Source organism: Chionomys nivalis, chromosome 19 (genome assembly GCF_950005125.1).
Source record: "Chionomys nivalis chromosome 19, mChiNiv1.1, whole genome shotgun sequence".
Classification (NCBI taxonomy): domain Eukaryota; kingdom Metazoa; phylum Chordata; class Mammalia; order Rodentia; family Cricetidae; genus Chionomys; species Chionomys nivalis.
In genome coordinates this window covers 3,683,490-3,700,028 of record NC_080104.1, presented here as the reverse complement: position 1 = coordinate 3,700,028, position 16,539 = coordinate 3,683,490, and the positions used below count along the sequence as shown (strand labels likewise).

The window sequence follows — 16,539 nt, the reverse complement described above, 5'->3', positions numbered from 1 at the left end:
TGAGGCCGCCCCTGAAGGTCACAGAGTTCTTCTGCCTCTACCTTTCCTATGCTGGGATTAAAGGTCTGTGCCATCACACCCAGCTGGAGATAACGTTAAAATTTTAATTTATTTTAATTTTGTGTATATATGCGTGTGTACCATATGCTTGTTCTGCCTGAGGAGGCCAGAAGACTTTTATTAGGTCTTCTGGAACTTGTGTTCAGATGGTTATGAGCCATGATGTGGGTGCTGGGAACTGAATCTGGATGCTCTACAAGCGCAGCAAGTGCTCTTAACTGCTGAGCCGTCTCTAAACGTCTGGGTGTGGTGGTGCCCTTTAATCCCAGCACAGAGGCAGAGGCTGGTGGATCTCTGAGTTCAAGGCCAGCCTGGTATACAGTGTGAGTTCCAGGACAGCCAGGACTATGCAAAGAAATCCTGCCCCAAAATAAATAAATAAAGTCATAAAATTTTAAAGTCATGAGAACAATGGTGAAAAAATGTTCCATGTGTTCTTCCCCTAGGTTTTACTTGCTTGGTAACCTTTTATCTTATTGGCTTTTCTATTTGTTTTACATTTTATAGTTTTACACACACACATACACACACACACACATACACACACATAAATAAAAGTATCTGTGCTGGATAGTTTTATGTTGACTTGACATAGGCTATTGTTACCTTAAAGCAGGAAATTCAGTTGAGAAAATGCCTCCATGAGATCAGACTGTAAGGCATGTTCTTGTAAGTGACTGATGAAGGAGGCCCAGGCCCATTGTGGGGGGTACTGTTCCTGGGCTGGTGGTCCTGGGTTCTTTAAGAAAGCAGACTGAGCAAGCCAGAGGAAACAGGTCAGAAAGCAGCTCACCTCCATGACCTCTGCATCAGCTCCTGCCTCCAGGTTCCTGCCCTGCTTGGGTTCCTGTCCTGACTTCTGTCAGTGGAAGCATAAGCTAAAATAAACTTACCTTTCTTCCCCTATTTGTTTTTGGTCATGTTTCATCATAGCAATAAAAACCCTAATTAGGACAATATTTTTATGTAATCCCTGCTCAATTCTCAATTACAATAAGTTTAACAATATAATATGTGTGTCTTAATTTTCTCAGCTGACCCAAAGGTTAGCTTCATATTACATTATCCTCTCCTTTAAATATCCAATCTAGAATTGCACAGTTAGTTGTCCTGTCTTTTTAGTCTTCTTTAATTTGAAACAATTTCTTAGCCTTTTTAAGAAGTGACACTGACATTTTTATAGATGCATGTTTTCAAATGTTTTCAAATTTGAAAGCACATCATGGAAGTGCTGGGGTGGGGCTCATCCTTTAGTCTAGCATTGGGGACACAGGGGCAGGAGTCCTCTGTGTGTTTGAGGTTAACCGGCTTTATACTGCAAGTTCCACACTAGTCAAGGCTACACAGAGACTTTTCTCCATAAAGAACAAAGTGTTTCTCGGAAATTCCTTCTCTTGGCTCCTTTAGGACATTCTGCTGAAAGACCTAAAAGAAATGCCAAGCTACAAATAGAGCTGTTATTCTAAACAATAATTTAAATTTTCTTTTCATCTTTTCCCTTCCCTTCCCTTCCCTTCCCTTCCCTTCCCTTCCCTTCCCTTCCCTTCCCTTCCCTTCCCTTCCCTTCCCTTCCCTTCCCTTCCCTTCCCGTCCCTCTCTTTCCCTCCGTCCCTCCCTCCCTCCGTCCCTCCCTCCTTCCTTTCTTTCCTTTCTTCTTTTCTTTCTTTTTTTTCCAGACCGGGTTTTTCTGTGTAACAGCCCTAACTGTCATGGAACTCACTTTGATTAAAGGCATGTGCCACCATGCCTGGATTTAATTTTTTTTAAAAAAAATTATTCATTTATTTTATCATATGATTTTTGATCGAATGTTTGTATGTGTACTGCATGCAATGATTGCCCATAGAGACCAGAAAATGTCAGAAATCCACCCCACCCACCCCAGATTGGAATAACATACCATTATTTTGGTTCTAGGGACTGCTTCCAGGATGTCTGGAAGAGCAGCCAGGGTTCTTAAACATGGAGCCATCTCTCTAGCCTCCAAATTTAAATTATATACTACCAAATCTATTCAGTCAAACCCAGGCCCTTACAAACTTTGTAAACCTCTGCATAGCATATGACAGATGGACCGTTAGTACCTCAATTCTTTTAATGCAGTAGGAAAAGACCAGCATTCTTGACAGGCAGGCGGAGGAAATGGTAGTTCCAGAGAGAACAGTATCCTGTGGGAAGAAATGGGCAACACTTAAGGCATCTACAGAACCGCGGCAGCCATTACTGTTTTACAGCTTGATCTGCTGTGAGAAGAAGCCCAGATAAGGGCAGTGGTTAGGGAACAGGGTTTCTCTCATACTGGTGCTGCACTGTACTGATGAAAACTTCTCTAGGGGTCAGGAAGCACTCTCCAAAGCTTCAAACAGCATGCCCCTGCTGAGTTTGGCAGGCACTGGGACTTGGCAGGATTATAAAGTTGAAACTAGCCAAGACAACGAAGTACACAGTAAGACATTGCGGGGGGGGGGGGGGGTGGATGGGTGGGGTGGCAGGGGAGGTGGCGGAGGGGTGGGGCGGGGGTTGGGGGAGGACTTGGGCATCATGGTACAGGCTTGCAATTTCTTTTTTTATTGCTATAATCACATTCCTGTGTATTAAACTGTTACATCTTATTTATATAGCTCATTGGTTCAATAGTATAAAAATATAACTTATCCCAAAATTTATCTCAAAATTTATCTTATTCCATGTTCAGAGATAAAAAGGTTAAGTATTCTTCCCATTGTTTTCTGGAGGCAAGTCCTTGTTTAGAGTCTGATGGCAGTCACATGCTGGTAGTTTCCGAAGCTATTTTATGAAGAGGATGCTGAAGGCCATCACTATACAGCATACAGCGACATAAGGACTCTTGTGTTCACCAATTCAGGCACACTTCTAAAATATTCCCAATAGTCCAGTTTTATTTCTGTCCAGGAGGCTGGGTGCCAGGGATTGGATATAAATATACGTACATATAAGCAGCAAGACTACAGTCAACACACTCTGAAAACTGAAAATGGCAGACATAGTGAGGCCGATGCTGGTCCAGTCATATCACCCTTCCCGGCCGGGGCTGAAGAGAACCCAGGCTTCCAATTTCAGTACTTGGGAGGCAGAGGCAGGAGTATTACCACAAGTTTGAGGCCAACAGGCCAGCCTGGTCGACATAGCAAGTTCCAGAAGAGCCAAGTACACATAGTAAAACCCTGTCTTAACAAAATAAACCAAACAACACTCTGAAAAAGGAATTGTTTAAATTTCCATTATTTCTAGGACTATACATAGTTTCCTTTATTCCCAGCACTTGGGAGTCTGGGGCAAATTTCTTTGAGTTAGGCCAGTCTGATCTACATTAGTGAGACATTGTCCCAAATGAAAAAAAATAGTTTGGTGTGGTGGCATAGGCCTTTTATTCTAGCGCCCAAGAGACATAGGCAAGTGGATCTGGAGTTTGGGGCTAGCCTGAACTATAGAAATAATAGTTCCAGGGCAGCCAGGGCTACACAGGAAAACCCTGTCTCATAAAATAAAATAAAATATTAATTACAGAAATAATACATTTCATTATTAGGCTGGCTTAGGCTGGCTTCCTGCTTTTCATTGTCTTGCATAGGCAGAGCCTGTTCATTTGTTCCCGGCTGCCCTGACCCAAAATATAATAATCACACAGAAACTATATAATATATAATATATAAGACTGCAGGACCAGTAGCTTATTGCCAACTACTTCATATATCTAAAATTAACCCATTCCTATTAATCTGTGTATCGCCACATGGTTGTGGCCTACTGGTAAGGTTCCGTCGGTCTGATATCTGTCTCCTAGGTCCTCCTGCAGCAGCTCCGTGGCTTCTCTTTGGCTCTGCCTACTCTCTCTCTACAACTCTGTTTGAATTTCACACCTGGCTTTACTCTGTTAAGCCACTGGCTGAAAGCAGCTTTTATTCATTAACCAATAAAAGTAACACATATACATAAGGACTTCCCACACCAGCCTTGGGTTTTTATCCGTGTGCTTCTCAGTCTTTGCTTTCACTAAATTCCCATCACCAGCTAGCTTCTTCAAATGTCAGTCTGTTGTGAACCTGCAATAACATAAGGGTACCACCAGCAAGGCAAATTGGCCTCTTAGATAGTGTGACATGTCATCTAAACGACAGCTGTCCTTCCTCCCCATCAGTCACCGGATTCAGTCATTCCTTGTCACCTTCCAGAGCCACTGCATTTCCTTAAATTCCAGACAGCCCTGTCTGTCCCCAGGGTAGTCTAAACATAGCCTCATTCATGCAGCCATATCTGCCACCCTAAGATCACTTGCCTGAGTTACTGTATCCTTGCTGTGACATCTTTCAAAGTGATTAAGGGGAGAAAGGGTATGTTTTGGTTTGCAAGTGTTCAAACACATCAATTGGTTGGTGTGAGGATTTCACATTTAAACCACACTTCTCATTTTTTGGGTCTGTTTGCTAGAATTGGAGATACTGAGCTTATCTCTGGACTCTGGGCACTGAGTAATTCCCTAGTCATGCCAGCACCTCTAACTGCAAGGCAGAGCTATTCACTGATAAGCAACTTGTACTAAGCCCTAAAGAACCACTTATTACTAATAGGAACCCTTAATCTTAAAAAGTAAAACTTTTTTAGATTTATTAATTTTTTTTCAATATTTATTTATTTATTATGTATACAATATTCTGTCTGTGTATATGTCTACAGGCCAGAAGAGGGCACCAGACCTCATTACAGATGGTTGTAAGCCACCATGTGGTTGCCGGGAATTGAACTCAGGACCTTTGGAAGAGCAGGCAATGCTCTTAACCACTGAGCCATCTCTCCAGCCCAGATTTATTAATTTTTATGTGTATGGATGTTTTGCTTTTTTATATGTCTGTGCACCACATGTGTGCCTGGTGCTTATGGAGGCCAGAAGAGGGCATTGGATCCTGTGTGTGGGTGCTAGGAATTGAACTTGATCCTGGAAGAGCAGCTGGGCTGAGCTGTCTCTTCAGTTCTTTTTTTCTAAAGAAGATTTTTGATGTAAGCAGTCATTCTTAGATTCTTTTTTTTTTTTAAGCTGTTTTTCTTTGTGTAGCTGATGAGGTTTGAACTCAGGGCCTCAAACGTGCTCGGCAAGTACAGCACGGAACCATACCAGTCCTTAGAAGGCATGGTTTGTAAGACAGGGTCCTAGGACTGGGGACGATGTTAGAGCATCCAAGGTCCAATTCTCAGCTCATAAATGTTTGTTAATGCTAATGCCATGGTACCTGATTTTCTCTTTTGTACTCCTTGGGTAACAGGAGGCACATGGTACACATACATGCAGGCAAAGATACATACAAATTTTTTTTTTTTAAAGAAAAAGAAAGCCGCCGGGCGGTGGTGGCGCACGCCTTTAATCCCAGCACTCGGGAGGCAGAGGCAGGCGGATCTCTGTGAGTTCGAGACCAGTCTGGTCTAAAAGAGCTAGTTCCAGGACAGGCTCCAAAACCACAGAGAAACCCTGTCTCGGAAAACCAAAAAAAAAAAAAAAAAGAAAGAAAAAAGAAAAAGAAAGCCGTGTGGCAATGCCACACACCTTTAATCCCAGCACTTGGAAGTCAGAGGCAGGCGAATCTCTGTGAGTTCGAGGACAGGCTCCAATGCTATAGAGAAACCCTGTCTTGAAAAAATAAATAGAAAAAGAAGCTAAGTGGTGTAGGCCACACCTTTAATCCTAGTCCTCTTCAGCCAGGGGCAGGTGGATCTCCTTGTTCAAAGCAAGCCTGGTCTATAGAGTGAGTGCCCGCATAGCCTGGGCTACACAGAGAAACCCTGCCTTGAAACAAACAAGCAAGCAAACAAACAAAAAACAAAACAAAACAAAAACAAAAAAAGCAAAGAAAGAAAGAAAGAACAAGAAAAAGTGATGGTTCTTTATGTATTGTATGCTTGAAAACTGTCATGAGAATGGATTTTAAATATTCTCACTACTACAGCTGGGCAGATCTCTCTCTCTCTCTCTCTCTCTCTCTCTCTCTCTCTCTCTCACACACACACACACACACACACACACACACCCCAGGCAAAGATGGAAGCAGATCTCGCTGAGTTTAGAACCAGCATAGTCTAAATAGTGAATTCTAGGTTAGTCAGGGATATGTAAAGAAACCCTGTCTCAAACAAAATAAAAACCAGCCCCCCCCCCAAAAAAAAAACCCACAAGATAAAAATTAGTAAATTTCAGCGTGCAAACCTCTAGTGTTTGCCCTGACACAGGGGCACTCGGTGCTACCCGGGAAAATATAGAGCTGATTTCATCCACGGCAGCGATGCAGCACAGACCCAGGAGCCCAGCTGCGGCTTTCCTCTTTGTGACTAAATGTAGCTTAGCATGGAGCGATGGGACTCAACATGGCATTTTCATAATGTACCATTGTAATTTGTCCTAATCCAGGACCCTCTAACTCAGAGTGTTATTTTGAAATCCAGGCTGTTCCTAAACTCTCAGTTCTTCTGCCTCAGTGTCCTGGGTGCTGGGATGGCAGTGTTCCATACCTAGCTAATCAGTTCCTTTTCAGTTTGATAAGGCAAAGATACAGTGTTGATGCTTGTGAATAGATGTGTCAACTACATTTATTCAGGTAAGCAGATTACAAAAATTGCTTTGGCTTCTGTAATTTTTTTAAATTTTATATCCTGTAATCTTTTTAAAATTTTAATTATCTTTTCTCATTTACATGCTAAATCCAGTTCTCATTTCCTTCTTTCCTCCTGCTCCACCTTATCCCCTTCCCATCCCCCTGACTCCCCCCCATCCACTCAGAAAGTGTAAGGTTTCCCATGGGTAGTCAACAAAGTCTAGCACATTGCTTTGAGGCAGGACCAAGGCCCTCCACACTATATTTAGGCTGAGCAAGTTAACCCTCCAGAGAGAATAGGAGCCAAGCAGTAGGAATAAATTCCGGTCTTACTGCCAGTGGCCCCACAGTCTGCCCCAGCCATATAACTGTCACCCATATTCAGAGGGCCTAGTTTGCTCCTATACTTATTCCCTTGTTTTCAGGCTGGAGTTGGTGGGCTTCCATTAGCTCACATAAGCTGTTTCAGTGGGGATCGCCATCATGGCTTGACCTCTTTGCTCATATTCTCATTTCTCCCTGTTTTCAACTGGACTTTGGGAGCTTAGCCCAATGATCCACTATGGTTCTCTGCATCTGCTTCCATCAGTTGCTGGATAAGGTTCTATGATAACATTTTAAGATAGTTATCCATCTGACTACAGGGCAAGGCCAGTTCAGGCACCTTCTCTATCGCACAGGGTCTTAGCTGGGGCATCCTTGTGGATTTCTGGGCATTTCTCTAGGTTTCTTACTAGTTCTACAATGGCTCCTTCAATCAAGATATCTCTTTCCTTGTTCTCCATTTCTGTCCTTCCCTGAATCCACCATCCCAGTCCCTCTAGTTCTCCCCCTTCCCTTTCTCCCTTCCTCCTCTTTTTTCACCTTCCCTCTTCTTCGCACCCCCAGGCTCCTAATTTTGTCAGGAGATCTTGTCTATTTCCCCTTCCCAGGGGGATCTATGTATGTTTCTCTTAGGGTTCTCCTTGTTACTTAGCTTCTCTGGGGTCATGGACTATAGACTCCTTTTGCTTTACAGCTAGTATTCACCTATGAATGGGTACATATAATGTGCATCTTCCTGAATCTGGGTTACCTCACTTAGGATGTTTTTTTCTAGTTCCATCCATTTGCATGTGAATTTCAAGATGTCATTGTTTTCTACCTCTGAGTAGTACTCCATTGTGCACCACATTTTTTTTTTTTTATCCATTCTTCAATGGAGGAACATATAGGTTGATTCTAGGTTCTGGTTTTACAAAGAATGCTGCTATGAACATAGTTGAACGAGTGTCCTTGTAGTATGGTTGAGTGTCCTTTGAGTATATGCCCAAGAGTGGTATTGCTGGGCCTTGCGGGAGGTTGATTTCCAGTTTTCTGAGAAACCGCCATACTGATTTTCAGAGTTTGCACTCCCACCAGCAATGCAGGACCGTTTCCTTTATCCACATCCTCTCCAGCATAAGCTGTCGTGAGTGTTTTTGATCTTAGCCATTTTGACAGGTGTAAGATAATATCTCAGAGTCGTTTTGATTTGCTGTTCCCTGATGGTTAAGGATGTTGAACATTTCCTTAAGTGTCTTTCAGCCATTCTGTTGAGAATTCTGTACCCCATTTTTTTTTTTTTTTTGGTTTTTGGTTTTTGGAGTCAGGGTTTCTCTGTAGCTTTTGGAGCCTGTCCTGGAACTAGCTCTTGTAGACCAGGCTGGCCTTGAGCTCACAGAGATTCGCCTGCCTCTGAAGTGCTGGGATTAAAGGCATGCGCCACCACCGCCCGGCTGTACCGCATTTTAAATTGGATTATCTGATATTTTGATGTCTAATTTCTTGAGTTCTTTATATATTTTGGAGATCAGTCCTCTGTCTGATGTGGGACTGGTAAAGATCTTTTCCCATTCAGGAGGCTGCCTTTTTGTCCTATTGACTGTGCCCTTTGCTTTACAGAAGCTTCTCATTTTCAGGAGGTCCCATTTATTTATTGTTGCTCTTAATATATGTGCTACTGAGGTTATATTTAGGAAGTAGTCTACTGTGCCCATGCATTGAAGGCTACTTCCCACTTTCTCTTCTGTCAGGTTCAGTATGATCAGATTTATATTGAAGTCTTTAGTGCATGTGGACTTGAATTTTGTGCATGGGGACAGATATGGATCTATTTGCCTTCTTCTACATGCTGACATCCAGTTATGCCAACACCATTTGTTGAAGATGCTTTTTTTTACATTGTATAATTTTATCTTCTTTACCAAAAATCAGGTGTTCATAGGCATGTGGATTGGTATCTGGGTCTTCAATTTGATTTCATTGTCAACCTGTCTGTTTTTATGCCAGTACTAGGCTGTTTTCATTACTGTAGATATTATAGATAGAGCTTGATGTCAGGGATGGTGATGCCTCTAGAAGTTTCTTTATTATGATGGATTGTTTTGGCTATCCTGGGGTTTTTTTTTTGTTTTTCCATATGAAGTTGAGTATTGTTCTTTTGCGGTCTGTGTAGAATTGTGCTGATTTTGGTTACATTGAATCTGTAGATTGCTTTTGGGAAGATTGCCATTTTTACTGTTTTGATCCTACCTACACAAGAGCATGGGAGAGAATTTCATTCTTCAAAGATGTAAAGTTCTTGTTGAACAGTTCTTTCACTTGTTTGGTTAGTGTTACCCCAAGATATTTTACGTTATTTGTGGTTATTGTAAATGGTGATGTTTCTCTGATATATTTTTCAATTTCTTTATCATTCATATATAGGAGGGCTACTGATTTTTTTTTTAAGTTGATCTTGTATCCTGCCACATTACTGAAGGTGTTTATCAGCCGTAGGAGGTTCCTGGTAGAATTCTTGGGGTCACTTATGTCTACTATCATATCATCTGCAAATAGCAAAAGTTTGACTTCTTTCTTTCCAATTTGTATCCAGTTGATCTCCTTTTCTTGTCTTATTTCTCTAGTCAGAACTTCAAGAACTATGTTGAATAGATATGGAGAGAGTGGTCAGCCTAGTCTTGTTCCTGATTTAGTAGAATCCCTTGGAGTTTCTCTCTAATTAATTTGATGTTGGCTGTCAGTTTGCTGTATATTGCTTTAATTTTGTTTAGATATGTTCCTTGTATCCCTGATCTCTCCAAGACCTTTACCATGAAAGGGTGTTGGATTTTGTTAAGTGCTTTTTCAACATCTAGGAGATGAAATATGGTTTTTTCTTTTAGTTTATTTATATAGTGTATTACATTGATAGATTTTCATATGTTGAACCATCCCTGCATTTCTGGGATGAAGCCGACTTGATCATTGTGGATGATTTTTTTAATGTGTTCTTCTATTCAATTTGCCCCTATGTTACTGAATATTTTTGCATCACTGTTCATGAGTGAGATTGGTCTCTAATTCTCTTTCTTGGTTGAGTCTTTGTGATTTCTGTATTAGGGTAACTGTAGCCTTATAGAAAGAGTTTGGCAATGTTCCTTTTGTTCCTATTATGTGGAACAATTTGAGGAGTATAGCTATTACCTCTTCTTTGAATTTCTGGTAGAATTCTCTGGTAAAACCATCAGGCCTTGGGCTTTTTTTAGTTGGGAGGCTTTTGATGACAATGTCTATTTCCTTGCAGGTTATAGGTCTATAACCTGCAGGTTATTGTTCACCTGATCTTGATTTAATTTTGGTATGTGATACCTATCCAGAAAATTGTCCATTTCCTTTACATTTTCCAATTTTGTGGCATACAGGTTTTTGTAATATGACCTAATGATTCTCTGGATTTCCTCAGTGTCTGTTGTTATAACCTCCTTTTCATTTCTGATTTTTTTAATGTGGGAAAAAAAACCACTCTTTTTAAAAACTAGTCCCCCCCCCTCGCCTTTAGGAATTCCCAATTGTATTACCACATCTGCTGCTGATGGTGGTGAAGTGTGAGACTGTCTGCTGTTGCTCTAAGTGGAGGACACAGGTGGTGCGCAGCCTGGCTGAGGACAGCTGCAGCTGCTGGTGTGTAGCTGTGAGTTGAGAGTGTCTGATGGTGGCTGTCAGGGCAGCCACCTAGTGTGGCAGCAGCCCAAGGAAGGGGTTCAGGATAAGCCTGCATCTTACAGGGTGTGGAGAGAGGGAGCTAGTCATCTGAAAAGCATACACAGAGGATCCTGCGGAAGAAACAAGAAACGTGTGGGAAGAGCTGTCTGAAGGCGAGCGGTGTGGTGGTGAGGGGTAACTCTGGTGGCGCTAGGAGCTCAAGTGCTTATGGAAATTGCTGTAGAGAGGCTGCAACAGAAAAATCCGAGACTCTCCCAGGGGCTTGGGGCTAGGGAGGAGAAGCCAGTTGATTCTGGCATCTGTGATCGCATCTGCGGCCATGAGTTGCAGTTGTGTTAGCTGCACAGACAGTGGTAAGTGGCTATCTCTTGCATATGTGCCCCATGTTGAACACCAGGTGAGACATAAATCTAATTAATCTTAACAATAAAAATCAGGAGACAAATATAGGGTTGCAAACCTGAAGCATCAGAGAAACAGCACAGCAGCCACCTCTACTGTTCCTCCAACCTAAAGGGCCAAGATCCTCTCTCTCTGCCCTACTTTGTCACTTACTGTCTACTCTCTGTACCTCTAGAACTCTATGGTTAACTAGTGACCAGCTGTACCTTCTGACTCCAAGCACATTTTATTGTCAGACCACGACAAAATAGCACACAACACCACTGTTTTATGTTTTTTATTTGTGATCTTGTGTAGTTTATGCTTGCCTGGAATTTGTGTTCCACCTGTCTCAGCCTGCCAAGTGTTGGGATTATAGGCATGTCTGTTTTACTGTGGATAATGTCTGTGACTATCTCTTGAGCCTCACACCTTTTGTTCGCTCTCACCTGAAGCTGCTCATGTTTCCCACTTGGAGAATGCGTCAGAGGAGGAAATGAACAGACTGCTGGGGATTGTGCTGGATGTGGAGTACCTCTTTACCTGTGTCCACAAAGAAGAAGACGCAGACACCAAACAAGTTTATTTTTACCTATTCAAGGTGAGATTTTTTTAACGTTTTTATTATGTTTATTTATTTGATTTGTAAGTGTGCATGTATACACATGTATGTACGTGTACATGTTATGGTTCACATGTGAAGGTCAGAGAACAGTTTGTATTTCAGGTTTCACTTGTTTTTAGATTTCTTTTGAAATAGTGTCTCCTAGTCATTTCTAGACTGACTTTGAACTCACTGGTCTTCTTCCCTCAGTCACTCTAGTGCTTGGGTTATAAGCACAGGCCACCATGCTTAGTGATTTCTATAGATTTTTATGAAACCGACTAACCTCCCCACTGTGGTTGCTCTCTTTATCTTTCTCTGTAGTGTTTTTTTATTCATGTATGTGAGTGTTCTGCTTGCATGAATGTCTGCATGCATGTACCACATGAGGGCAAGTCACATGTCAGACAATTGCTCTACCATTTAGCTATATTCCCAGCCCACAAAACTTTATTCTTTTAACTTATTTTGAGTTTTAATTTTAGTTTTTACCTTTTATGGTACTGGGATTTGAAACCAGGGCCTTATATATACCAAACAAGTACCCTATTGATCTGAATTCCAGCCTCTGCTTGTTACTGGTGGCAGCCCCAGTCCCTCTGAGGTGGAGGCAGAGCAGTCAGAAGGCTTAGGTCATCCTCAACTGCACAATGAATTTGAAGCTACAAGAGACTCCCTCTTAAAACAAAACTTGAGTAATCATGAGTTTTAAAAATTTCAGTTGCCTGTGTTTATTTTCTGAGTTAAAAAAAAAAGTCTTTTTGTTTCTTAGCTCAGTTCCCCACTTGGCAACTTGATCCTGTGGAATGTTCAGTTTTGAGGGAAACTGAACTGGGAGACTTTGAACCTATTTCTTCAAAAAGGAAGTGATGGATGTGGAAACTGGTTATAATGTCTCATGCTACCACCCCAGTACTCAGGAGGGTGAGACAGTAAGGACTGCTACAAATCCAAAGCTAGCCTATGATTCCTAGTAAGTTACAGGCTAGCCACAGCTACATAGAAAGACCCTGTTTCATAGAAAGAAAGACCTAGCCAAAAGAAAGAAAAGAGGAAAGGAGAGAAGAGAAGAGAGGAGAAGAGAGGAGGGGAGGGGAGAGGAGAGGAGAGAAGAAGAGGACAAGAGAGGAGAAGAGAGGAGAGAAGAAGAGGAGAGGAGAGGAGAGGAGAGGAGAGAAGAAGAGGAGAGGAGAGGAGAAGAGGAGAGAAGAGAAGAGGAGAGGAGAGAAGAAGAGGAGAGAAGAAAAGGGAATGACTGGAAGAGAAGAGGAGAGAAGAGGAGAGGGGAGGAGAGGAGAGAAGAGAAGAGAAAGGGATGGCTGGAAGAGAAGAGAGCTCTGGGTATCTTGAATTTGGATTGTAGAAGCAAGTATATCTGTACTGTCATTTGCAGATGGGAGCGGGCAGAGACCACAGTGCTATGACCCAGGACAATGCTTGCTGGCTGGCTATACTGGCTGTAAGCCACATGGCCTACAGGATGGAAAGTCTGACAACACCTTCACTTGGCAGGGCATTTGCTCCAAGATAAACAGTAGCTGCAGCTATGCAGTCCTTGTTTTCCCTCAACTAAGTTATTTCTCCAAAGAAGCAGTAACAACCAGAATCTGTCAGGGTTCAATCAGATGACACTGTGATTCAATCCTCTACCCACCCACCCCATCCCATTTTAGAATATACCATTAGTACCCTAAAACCTTTTTAAAAAAAGATTTATTTATTTATGTATGAGTGCTTTATCAACTTTAGGTCAGAAGAGGGCATCAGATCCCACTATAGATGGTTGTGAGCCACTATGTGGTTGCTGGGAATCAAACTCAGGACCTCTAGAAGAATAGCCAATGCTCTTAATTGCTGAGCCACCTCTCCAGCCCCTCTAAAACTTTTTTAAAAAAAAAATGGATTTTCCTTCTACCTTCTGTCTGCTATTTACCCCTAATCCCTTAGTTAATACAATGAAATGGAAGGAAGGGAGGATGGGGGGGATGGAGGGAAAGAGAGAAAAAGGAGGAGGAGGAGGAGGAGGTAATAGAGGAAATTTTTAGAAGGAGACAGAAACTATGAGAATCCTGCAAAGAATCCACTGAGATTCCCAGCAGCCATGGCAAAGAGGGAATTCTTGGCTAACTTAGCTCTCTGTTTGGCTTCAAACTCATTTTGTAACCGATGACGGCCTTGAATTCATGGCAGTCCTCAGGTCTCACCCTTCCATGTACTGGGATTATAGGTGTGAGTGACCACATTCAGCCTAAGAAAATGTTTTAAAGTAGACTTAAACATAAGCATCAAGGGAGGAAGAGAAGTGTGAATTTCTCCAGAGTCCTTAGGGTTGAATTCATTTTCAGCTTAGTTCTGGGTAAATGGCTCTGTCCCTTTTCTGTCTGTTTGCTCTTTGGAGACTTTTGATCCTAGGATAGGAATTAAAAGCAGTATATTTGGTTTGTGGGCACCAAGAACATGCACTTGGCATCTACAGATGGAGAAGAAATAGAAAAAGGGCTCTCGTACTGACTTCAGCCAGTCTGTCCCAGCGCAATGGCGCCTTCCAGGAAGTTCTTTGTTGGGGGCAACTGGAAGATGAATGGAAGGAAGAAGGGCCTGGGAGAACTCATTTGCACCTTAAACGCGGCTAAGGTGCCGGCAGACACCGAGGTGGTTTGTGCACCCCCCACCGCCTACATCTACTTCACCAGGCAGAAGCTAGATCCCAAAATTGCCGTGGCTGCGCAGAACTGCTACAAAGTGACCAATGGGGCCTTCACTGGGGAGATCAGCCCTGGCATGATCAAAGACTTAGGAGCCGTGTGGGTAGTGCTGGGGCACTCGGAGAGAAGGCATGTCTCCGGGGAGTCCGATGAGCTGATTGGGCAGAAAGTAGCCCATGCCCTAGCCGAGGGGCTCAGAGTGATCGCCTGCATTGGGGAGAAGTTAGAAGAAAGGGAAGCCGGCATCACCGAGAAGGTTGTTTTCGAGCAAACCAAGGTCATCGCAGATAATGTGAAGGACTGGAGCAAAGTGGTCCTGGCCTATGAACCTGTATTGGTACTGGCAAGACTGCAACACCTCAACAGGCCCAGGAAGTGCATGAGAAGCTTCGGGGTTGGCTGAAATGCAATGTCTCTGATGCGGTGGCTTAGAGCACCCGCATCATTTATGGAGGTTCAGTGACTAGAGCAACGTGCAAAGAGCTGGCAAGCCAGCCTGATGTGGACGGCTTCCTCGTGGGCGGGGCTTCCCTCAAGCCTGAATTTGTGGACATCATCAATGCCAAACAATAAGCACCGTCCATGTCCCCTGCCCTCTACCAGGCCAGGACTAGGTTGCCCAGAAGCTTAGGAATAGCTCCCACCAGTCACATGCTTCTGATGTCATCTGCCCCATCTTGTGTCCTAATCCACGCTGGTACCTTCCCGAACCTTTTACACCTCCCTGTAATGGTTGGGACCAGGCCAATCCCTTTACCACCTAATAGAATGAAATACGTCACCTGTTTCACCAAGGCTCGGGGAGGAGGGCGGAATGAGGGGAACTGATTCTATCCCTTCAGGAGAGGCAGGAAAGTGAATCACCTTCCCGTCCCTTCTCGATGTACACTGAAGTCGAGATCCTCTCGCCCTAAGAGGCTGGGCAAGTTCCCCTCTCCCACAGTGCCGAAGCCCTAGTATCATGTTTGTGAACCATCTTACATGTAAGGGAAATAAACACCTGGCCCTGAAAAAAAAAAAAAAAAGAAATGGAAAAAGAAGTAGAGAAAGTTCCCTCCCAGTTCCTGAGCCCATGTGTCTAGTACACATGAGCTACATAGCTCCTGTGGGCAGCAGTTGCCTTATTTATAGAGTGGATCCTGGCTTTTCTAGTGTTAGTCTGAGACCTTCAGCTACTTGTGGTGGCTTCAATAAGTATAAATGGACTTTTGGGTCCCTAGCAAGCAAAAATGGCAGAGAAGGGGAAACTGAGGGAAGGTAGAGTGTGGGGATCAGTGCAGGGTAGTCTGGGCTGCTCAAAATTGGAAGTTGTCTAGCTCTCTTTAGAGACATGAGGAAAGTTTGTGGTAGCCAGAGTTTGTTTGACTTGAAGATCAATTCTCATGTGGCTGAGTAGAATATAGTTGGTGACTTCACTTAAAGGTTAGGTATATGTGGGGTGGGAAATGAAGAAAAGGAATAGATGTGATGTGGTGTGTGTGTGTGTGTGTGTTTTAAGTGCCAGTTATGTTGGTACATACCCATAATTCCATCATTTGGGAAGGTGAGGGTAAGAAAGAAGGGCTACGAGTTTAATGCCAGTCTAGACTACATAGGGAGACTCTGTCTTAAAAAAACCAAAATGATAAATCACATACTCACAAACACACTGTAAAAAGCCTTTCAAACTAAAGTTTTCTTTTAAAAATGATTTCTTTGCAGCTCTTGAGAAAGTCTATTTTGCAAAGAGGAAAACCTGTGGTTGAAGGCTCCTTGGAAAAGAAGCCCCCATTTGAAAAACCCAGTATTGAACAGGTAAAATTATTTTGAACATCTCTTTTACATGAATTTAAGGCCGAAGCACTCCTGCCAGCTTTTGTTTGCCTTTGCTCAAACCTAGAACCTCGTGAATAGTCAGTATTCCCATCAAGCTATATTCTAGCGGACTCTTCATACTTCCTTCCACGTTTCTGTATAGGTCTTGCATACATCCCCACTCAGCTTCAAGATGTTAACACAAAGAAAATAGGAATTACCTGGGACACTCTGGGTCCCACAAGCATGCCTGAAATTACCTGGCGCCAGTGAGAAGGAAACAAGGAACACACAATAAACCTGATTAGGAGTTTATTCGGGGGAAGAGGTGTACAGACCTGGTGAAGGTCGCTGTGCGTGGGGACGGGGAGAGACAGAGCTGAAGATGGTG

The 16,539-nt window shown here is 42.9% G+C and overlaps 2 protein-coding genes and 1 pseudogene across 3 annotated transcripts in view; 2 read left to right on the top strand and 1 right to left on the bottom strand.

Annotated features, from left to right (window-relative positions):
• The window catches only part of Kat2b (lysine acetyltransferase 2B), a 121,127-nt gene that overhangs the window by 41,754 nt on the left and 62,834 nt on the right, over nt 1–16,539 (top strand). For both annotated transcript variants that reach the window (XR_009058770.1, XM_057794843.1), the window contains exons 3-4: nt 11,501–11,646; nt 16,056–16,148. Coding sequence is in view for 1 of the 2 variants with exons in the window: in XM_057794843.1 (XP_057650826.1) it covers nt 11,501–11,646; nt 16,056–16,148 (239 nt within the window). In the remaining variant the exon portion in view is untranslated. The remainder of the gene's footprint in view (nt 1–11,500; nt 11,647–16,055; nt 16,149–16,539) is intronic.
• LOC130890642 (protein kish-A-like) lies at nt 2,848–3,066 on the bottom strand. Its single transcript, XM_057794844.1, is given in 1 exon segment — nt 2,848–3,066. A coding segment is annotated over 1 exon segment (219 nt).
• On the top strand, nt 14,185–15,189 carry LOC130890641 (triosephosphate isomerase-like; annotated as a pseudogene).